The following is a 9,332-nucleotide window of genomic DNA, read 5'->3' as shown; positions in this document are numbered from 1 at the left end:
TGTAGTCTGTCATTAGCAGAGCTGACCTGAGATCAGTTCAGATTTGCCCCTCTAGATCAGCTGTTTATAGTGGAAAGATTTAAAAAGAATGCAGAGAAAATACAGGGGAATGCAGAAAACACTTCACATTGCATTGTTCATATTGCACATTAACATAATTACAACAGCGGTAACTGTATGTAATTATAGACTGTTCCATAACATAATTACATACTAAGTGCGTGCTATTCATTACTAGTGCGCAGTGCTTTTGTAACTACACTGGATACTTGGAGACTGTAGTGTAAAGCCTGACCTAGTTGGAGACCCGAAATGAGGAGACATGAAAAGAAATCGAAAATCAAAAGCGGGAGCTACTTGTGTTCAACTGTGGTCACAGAAAGTTTAATCTGGGCTTGGCTAAAACCTGAGAATTAATCAGATGAAGCGTGACGGGCTCTCGACGGAGCGGTGAACATGAACTGTAGACCCCAGACGTGATGATTCAAACAAGTCTCGACGAGCTAAAAGCTGAAGAGCCGAGATCCGTCTGAAGACTTTGAAGTTGAGTAAGCTGTTATTTTCTATACAAGTATGCATGACAGCAACATTGCGAGTGTTATGCTGCTTTTACACAACAGTTTAATAAACAAGAAATGTTTAACGTTGAAAAAAGTTCATTTTAGAATACCAATATAGATTTTGTCTATACTTTCAAACGACGCCGCAGGAGAAGTAACTTCGCGCGCCGAGCCAATCGATTCAATTAAATACTCATTCATGAAGAAAGTGGCTGAATTCAGAAATGCATCTAGAGTTTCATCAATAATGAGTGATCTGGTCACCAGCAAAAAGTGTGCCCATATTTAATTATTATTATTTTTTAATAATAATATTTAAAAAATTATTTTGGATAGGCCTATCTTTACCTGCAGTACGGATCGTTCAAATGCTGCCCACGCAAAAGAGCTGCTTCATCGTTCATAAACTTTAAATTATAGAAGACACTTGCAAACAATCCAGTGAGTAAGTGGACTGTCCTAATATTTCAAACCTTTTTGCAAACCCGTTTGACCGAGAAAGAGTGATTCATTCGCGAATCTGGAATCACTGTTGTGATTCTAAACGGCTGATTTAAAAAAAAAATAATAATAAAAAAATTATTAACCAAAGAGTTTATCAATAATGTTTTACTGAGGATCATGCACCAGTAAAAAGGGTCTAGTGACGCCCCTGAGGAACATACATTTACTATTTTTGACACAAGTGGAAATAGTAATGGAGTATTCTATAGGCTAATTCAGAAATGTTGTTCTTGAATCAGTGTTTTGAAAAATTTGATTACAACTGAAGACAGTAACTTACACCTATACTGGTGTATCAATGTAACATTGAAAAAGCCACTTATATACACACACACACACACACACACACACACACACACATATATATATATATATATATATACATACAGTGGGCCTATATATAATTTGTATGTGTACAGGCAATATAAATATTCACAAGAACATGTCTGTTTACTTCAAGCACGTCAATCAAAAATTAATGCATAATAATGATTGGTTTTTAGTGTTTTAGTCTCCTAGAGCATTTAATCACGGTTCACTTTAAAGCCACTAAAAGCCCAGCAGGAATTCCAGAACACACTGTTCATCTGCTCCTTTCATGTGGCCCTCCTCAGAACAGAACTTGCTGTTTGTCACTTAAATACACTCTCACAGCTTTGACGTCTCTATCCTCAGTGAATGAACTGAACTCAGTTTATAGAGTGGCGTTTGGACCTCAAGAGGCGAAATACTCCCGGAGAGAGGCTAGATCAAACCCCACTCCACTTTGTTTGTTCACACTTGCTCCCGATCCGGATTAATTTCCCAAATCCGATTTGAGGCCTGGCACTCTAACTGTTTGGATCAAACTTTTGTATTTGGAAACTTTCCCCTTCACACCGGCTTAGAGGTGGACCATTCTTGCTTCTTACTATAGAGTCTTTTAATCTGAACACAAAAACACATAAACACTACCCTCCCCCCCCCTCCCCCCCACACACACACACTGGTGCCTTGCTTTCTCACTGCTGGGAGTTGAAGTATTAGCTGGCGTATTTTCTTCTGCACAATCCTCTTCACACTTTCAGTTCTCCCCCATTATTATCTCCAAGGGATTTTTTTGTACTAAGATATGTGAAAGGAGAGAAACCCTTCGAATTATTACTGATATAAATGAGCACTTGAACATCTTTAAAGCTCATAGACATCTTTAAATCTCTTGGAATGAATGACAACTTAATATCTAACAAAAGAATCAGGATTAGATACTGTACACAAAACAGTGGGAAAGACATAAAAACATGAAATGTTAATAAATATTCTGGTGTAATTTCATCCTGTCACTCTCATACAAAAATTATCTAGCTGGAAAAAAAAAATCATTTATTAAAAAGAAACCTTTAGATAAAAATACAGAACAAAGAACACCTTTTTGCTTCCTGCTGTTTTTCCGGGGGTTGAAAGCTGACGGGAAACACTTGATTGCCGTGCCTCGACATTGATTACACATGATTAAAATAGACTCCATGTGTGTATGAATTCAGGCAGGTATGCTGGAAGCCAGGAGACCGCGAGCAAACACAATAAAGTCTAGGGTACCTGTATTGTATTTTTTTAATAACATGTTTCAATATTGCAACAGCCATCTGTTTTTCTAACAGGTAAAAATCATGAAAAATTCCAACCGAAAAGAGAAAAATAAAACAAAAAAGGACTTGATTTCAAACAACTTTTCTTCGCGACTTGCCTAATTCAAACAATAAGTCATTTCAACACAGTGAGAGGATCTCATTCAACACATTATTATTCAAACAAATTATAAAAATAGATTGCATTTTCAAATACATATTTACAGTATCAAACAGAGATCAGAATGATACACTTAATGCAAAGGGGGAATCGAGTCTTTTTCGGTAAAGGGCTGTTAAACATTACAGTACAGTATGTTTTTGTCCTTTAGATTTTGAAGTGATTATTAATTCGGGTTATGCCACGTTCAGATATGATATGGCTGCAATAATGACAAATGTGCATCTCTGTATGTGTGTAATTGTAACACAGAGAGAGTGAAAATGATGCTCTTGTTGTTAAATTCCAAAAAGCTTTAATTGTTTATATCCTAAAAATCAATAACAACCTAATACGAGGGAAAAAAAACAGTCATTTGTTTTGTACTATATATATTTGTGGAAAAATCCAGATACAACCTGTCTGTTAAGGTCTTTGTTAAAGAGATTTGCACCAACCTGTTTCTATGATCAAACTGTAAATTAAGATTTTATGCAATACTGCTTAAACACATCCAAGTCCAACCAAGTCTTGTTCACACGCTCACATCACACTGTAGTCTAAATTCAATAACACTAGAACATTCAGAACATTCTCGTTTAAGAACAACCATTTCCGTTGTACGAAACGCCAACATCAAGTACTAAACATGTCCGAGAGTATCAGACACCTGCCGTTGCAGAGTGCAATGAAATCTGTAAGTGTGTGAATGTATATGTGTGTATACATCCCCGTCACATCCACTCACTCACTCACTCACTTTCAAAGTGCAGGAAAAAATGAAATTACACAAACAAAATCGAAGAGCATTTTGATGAAATGACTGCTGAACGTCCAGATTCAGTGCTATGTTTTCCATTTTCAAGCAATATTTCTGCATTCAAACTCCAGTAAGCATCTGTAAACGGATAAATAAATCATCTAATAAATATGGTACACGTTTCCGTAAGTCATGGACGCTGCAGTGCAAACATTGTCCCTATAGTAGACAGAACAAGAAAAACATTACGAGTACAGATGTCCGACAATACTAATTTAAACTCGGAAATTCAGAAATGAGTTTAAAGTGTGGAGGAAAGAAAGCAAAAAGCAAAAAGTAGACAGTAACCAAATCAAGAATACATACAGAGAAAGGGATTTACATATTATTTAAGATTCCTTACATCAGTACTCAACTTATTTCCTGAAGATACGGCGAGATGTTCTCCTCCTAGTCTGAGGAGCAATTGGATGACATGCTCTTGGTTTAGTCCACTTTACAGGAGGATCAGTGGCTACAAAGCAGGAGTTCTTTCTCTTGGACAAAGAAAATACATGTCGCCCTTTTGATTGCTCTGAGATCGGTCAGAGTCAAAGTGCCCTTCTCCGGGGACAGTGATGGAAGGCATCGACCACCTTAAAGTCCTACTAAAAGGGACAGAGCTCATGTCACTGATGAACAAACGAAGAAAAGCAGGTCAAATTCAGCACGCAGGTTATTCTAGAGGAATCATCTTGCTTCTGATACTGTCCCCCTCAGAAAACAAGAAAAAAAAAAAAAAACCAGTGTTCACCCAAAGAGAAGATAAAGGAATGAAAAGGGAAGATTAGGAAGAAAACCGCCATTTGCAGTGTCTTGGTTATCACCTCCTGACCGTTGAATGGCCTGCTGGGTAATTATGAGAACAGACATCCATATGTCTTTCCTCGGTAAGCCAGTGCACTGCTGTGGGTCTGTCAGACTTGCACTCCGCGGCCGTGCATCTGGATAACCTGCGCTCTGAGAGTCTGTATGGCGGACAGGATCTGTTTCTGGTGCTCCAGAGAGGTGATGCCGAGACTCAGCACATCCCTGCAAAAACAACAGCACGAGTTACACACAAACCGAATAAGAGAAACACGTTATTTAGGACTTCATTTCAATGTCACTCACTGAACGGTCATGCGAGCCACAGACTCCAGGTAACAGTATCCAGCAGCAGTGAAGTTGTCTTTGTAGCGGCCCATGTCTACAGCTTCTAACCACTCTCCAACTGAACTAAATGAAGGGAAGGAGGGAAGCGTTCGTTCTGCTAGTGATACAGATGAGCCCAGGGTCCTGGAGAAACACAGAAAGAGATTTCCGTCTTCAGAGTGAAAAACATAAACACTTGCTGAAAAGTGGAAATGGGATGATTTGCATGGAGATGGGAACCATGAGAAGCTTTTCAGTACCTGCGTCCCAGGGTGGAGGACCCGATGTTGTCCGGGCTCCTCATGGTCTTGCTGAGAGCGCTGTGGATCTGGGTGAAGGTGGGTCTCTCTGTCCTCTCCTTCTGCCAGCAATCCAGCATGAGCTGGTGCAGAGACGGCGGGCAGTTCACGGGAGCAGGTAACCGGAACCCATCCTCTATAGCTTTTATTACCTGTAATGTCAATATATACACAAATTTAAACACAAAAACATAATTATTGTATATTGACTATTTGGAGTAATGGAATATATCGATTACTGACCCATAAATAATGCTGAATCTTACATTGTAACATTTATTTATTTCAAAACTTTCAAACCTTCAAGGTTTGAAAGCAGATTTTAAGTGTGAACTCAAGACTTTTGGACCCCATTGTGTACACATCTCATTGAAGCATTTTTAATGAATTTTTCCGGGAAGCTTTCTGTGTACTCTCAAAACAATCAACACTAATAATGACATTTCTGAGACAAATGAGCAAATTAAATGATTTCATTGCAGTAGGCATTTCAAAATGTGTCCTTGACTTTCTCTTTTTATTAGATAATCCTAAACACCATTTAATTTAATAAAAGTACTACTTAAAAGTAACTTATGACAACACAAACAATATTTCAACCAAATAAATAACATGAATAATGCATTAATGCCGTTCCCCAGCAATCATTAATTTAGCCATAAACAAAAGGGTTTTGCATTTCACTATTTGTAGTGAAAGATGGCCTCTTTTGTTGAAAAGCGTTACACGATGAGGTTCTTTAATTCATAATGACTTAATAGTGTGTTTTCTCTCATGTACACAGAAGAAAAACAGATTTGGCCTTACAGTCATATCTTATCACATAAAAACGAAATAAAATAAGGACTATGCATGGACCAATACAAAATTCGTGTCAATACTAATATCCTTTTCATTCCAGTTTGTATTTTAAAACGCACCTTTGACTGGAATTCCATTCTATTTCTAAAGTCTTGCTACAAATGAAAAGAAATTAAAAACAAAAACAAAATGATGTAGTTTCTTTGCATTTTTAGAGACCATTATTACTGGGGTTCAAAAAGTGTGATGTCCTTCAGTCGGGGTTTATTTCAGAGACTATGGGGATCTTTGCTGCAGGCGTGAAAAGGAGGCCACACGCCGCGTGACTTCTGAGTCTGATTGGTCACGGAGCTGAAGTGGACTTGAAGTCAAAGTGCACACACACACATACACACACTCTTTATCTGGGGGTCTTTAAAGGCACCTCGCTTTAGCTACTTTTAAATTTTTATACAAATGCATAACTCCTCACTTCACACAGGAAAATCCCATCCTACCAACAGAGAGAGGCAGGAAAGAGAGAGAGGGAGAGGGAGGGAGAAAAAGAATTTAAAATCACAAACAAACGTAAAAGGATTTTTAGAGAGATCTAAAGGAGGAGGAAAAGCAGCCGCCCAAAAAAGAGAGCAAGAGATACAGAAAGAAAAGGTCTGAGAAAGAAACCAGAAGAAAAGCGATGCAAAACTGCACAGGTGGTGATACATTAGAAGAAATATAAAGCAACAGACATACGTCTTGGTTGCCCATGTCCCAATACGGTCTCTCTCCGAAGGACATGACTTCCCACATGACGATACCGAAGCTCCACACATCAGAAGCTGAGCTGTAACGATGGTACTGAATGGCTTCTGGAGCAGTCCACAACACCAAACTCTTCCCTCCGTGCTGAAAGAAAAACAGACCCTGTTATGTCTAACAAATTGACACAAATGCACTCAGTCTTTATAGTTAGAGTACTACTAATTAGTAAGTGGTCGTTGAGAAGAAGGTTTTATCTGATTTACAGTGCACTAATTATAAAGACAATCACCACTGAAGCAACCTGAGGTTAAGTGACTTGCTCAAGGCTTCATGAACTGCTTCTTGGCAGAGTTTGAACTTACAACCTTTCAATTACCAGCCCAGAGAAACGAGCTACAACAGTGGCCATGATTTTTGCTAATAGGACTCATTCCTGGAATAAACTCTTTTTTTTTGTTGAAACAAACAGAAATGGTACAAATTAGTTTGACAGATTTCTGTAAAAATAAAGAAAAGGAAAAGAAAGGAAAATAGTAAAGGAAAGGACATTGCATAGGAAAGGACATCAGAGAGGAAAACAAGCAAAGGAAAGAAGAATAAATGTTGATTAAATGTTGATTCAGGAACACATCCTTGGCAAACACAAAAAAAAGTGATATCACAGTGTGAGTGTATTGTGTAGGTGAAAGACAGGCGTATTGTGCTGTACTGTATCCTGACTTCCGTGTTCATCTTATCATAACGGAAGCATAAAGCACTGAAGCTTTCTTAAAATACACCGCACATTCAGCTGAGTACTTGCAAGAAAAAAAAAATATTGCATGAAAGTTTGATAAACTAGATAAGAGCTGTGCTTTGACTTTCAGAGAAATGCTGACTACCATTGGCTCTTCGAACTCATTCAGAAGTGTTTGAGAGTGCTGTGTTGCATTATGGTAAAATACTCACTAGTGTGCTGTAGACTGCCTCTATCTTGTCGTCCTGAAGAGGTCTGAAGCCTGACACTTTGCAGACCAGGCTGCTGTTCACCAGAACTTTGTGAGCGGCCAGTCGGCGATGGATAAAACCCATCTCTGTCAGATACTTCATCCCAGACGCCACTCCACTCAGCAAATCCACCAGCTGAAGAAGAGTCAACTGACCTTCGTGTTTCTGCGCAGAAAAAAGAGGGAGAAAAAGAGAGAAAGAAAGGAAGGAATGGCAAAAAGGTGGACAAGAGGAAAAGAAAGGACATTGAAGTAGACAGAAAGGGGAAAAAAGGAAACATATAGGAAAAAGGAAAGGTAAAGAAAGAAAAAGGCATCGCAGAGGAAAAGAAAAGTGTACAGGAAAAGGAACATACAATGGAGAGGGGAAAAAAAGAAGGAAAAAGGAAAGAAAAAGGGAAAATGTAAAGTAAGGAAAGGAACATAATTGAGAAGGAAGAAAAAGAAATTGGAAAAAGAAACATAAGGAGCAAGGAAAAGAAGGTAGGGTAAGGAAAGAAAAAGAAAAGAAATGAAAAGGGAATTGGAATTGGAAAATGGGAAGAAAACAACAGTTTAGAATCTAAACACTCAAATATTTATGAAAACTTGGAACAAATAACTATCATATCACTTCCTTTCAAGAATTTTACTTCATCTGACTCTGAGACCAGATAAAATGCCTCACTTGGCTTTTTCCTCTCATTTTCTCTTTTTATCAACAAATCACATCTGCAGGTTTTGTAATGCACCTTAAATATTTCATATATACCATTTACTGTACTATCTCAGCATTTTGCATCTGATGACTCAGAATATTATAGTCAGCAGAACAAACAGACACAAAAATACATTCGCTTACCCGCAGGAAAGAGTCCAGGGCTCCGTTGGCCATGCTCTCCACCACGATCATCATAGTGTTGCCTGCAGCAAAAAAACACACATATAAAGAAAAAATTGGATCATGTGTTTGTTTAATGCTTCAGTGGGGAAAGAAGACATGCTGGGGTTGTCCAAAGGGCACAAAAAACACGTTTTCATAAAAGTGTGAGTGTTACGTAAGTGATTACATGCAGTCAGCAAGTCACTGTAGATAGATAGAACAGTAGAGTGAGATAAAATACAACAGATAGATATAGTTTTAGATAAGAAACTGCAATCAGAATAAAGTATTCAACAGCGCTGTATAATAATCTCTGTCCTGTCTGTATTTCCAGTGAGCATTAGACACTGAGTGATAGAAAGCGGCCCAAAGAAAGACGAGGGAAGTACGCTCCATTAGGGAGGTGGGTAGCGGTAAATCCCCAGGTGTTCGAGCAAAAGAGAGAGCAAGGAAGAGAGGTGGAAAGAGAGAGAGACAGATCCCTCAATCACGTACACCGACACCAACAATCTGCAGAATTCAATGACCAGCCCAATGAACAGGAGGCTGCGCTATCAGTCTGTTCAATCTACCGTCCCCAGCTCCATCACACCTCCTGCGGGGAGGAGCGGACATGCCTGACCAACCCCAATCAGAAGATCTCCTACTGGGCTCTCAGCTCTGGGTCCTTCCCACCCGAGGTGTGGAGGTCTGACAGGTGGGTGAAGAGGAGGGTGTGTAGCTTTCAGGAGGAAAACGGAGGTTTGCAGGTGGAGGAGGAGAAGTCAGGGAGAAAGATTAGAGTCATTAAGGGGGCTTGCTGTGATTTGGCCACCAATTATTCCAACGTGAACATCTGCTGTTGCGCTCACTGCACACACACACACACACTTAGACAGG

General features: G+C 39.0%; 1 protein-coding gene across 4 annotated transcripts in view; it reads right to left on the bottom strand.

Moving 5' to 3' along the window:
• Positions 1-2,546: 2,546 nt before the first annotated feature.
• Positions 2,547-9,332, bottom strand: part of LOC131525577 (ephrin type-A receptor 7-like) — a 138,544-nt gene continuing 131,758 nt past the window's right edge. The window contains exons 13-19 of one of the 4 annotated variants that reach the window (XR_009267258.1): positions 8,433-8,494; positions 7,554-7,757; positions 6,597-6,749; positions 5,025-5,215; positions 4,744-4,908; positions 4,458-4,662; positions 2,547-4,238 (exon numbers count right to left, since the gene is read on the bottom strand). Coding sequence is in view for 3 of the 4 variants with exons in the window: in XM_058753387.1 (XP_058609370.1) it covers positions 4,548-4,662; positions 4,744-4,908; positions 5,025-5,215; positions 6,597-6,749; positions 7,554-7,757; positions 8,433-8,494 (890 nt within the window). In the remaining variant the exon portion in view is untranslated. Of the gene's footprint in view, positions 4,663-4,743; positions 4,909-5,024; positions 5,216-6,596; positions 6,750-7,553; positions 7,758-8,432; positions 8,495-9,332 lie in introns of all 4 variants that reach the window. The other 3 variants (XM_058753387.1, XM_058753389.1, XM_058753388.1) reach the window with 3 other exon arrangements.

The sequence above is a fragment of the Onychostoma macrolepis genome, chromosome 19, assembly GCF_012432095.1.
Source record: "Onychostoma macrolepis isolate SWU-2019 chromosome 19, ASM1243209v1, whole genome shotgun sequence".
In the NCBI taxonomy this organism is placed as follows: Eukaryota; Metazoa; Chordata; class Actinopteri; order Cypriniformes; family Cyprinidae; genus Onychostoma; species Onychostoma macrolepis.
Note: the sequence above shows the minus strand (reverse complement) of the source record. Positions and strands in the feature narration are given on the sequence as shown.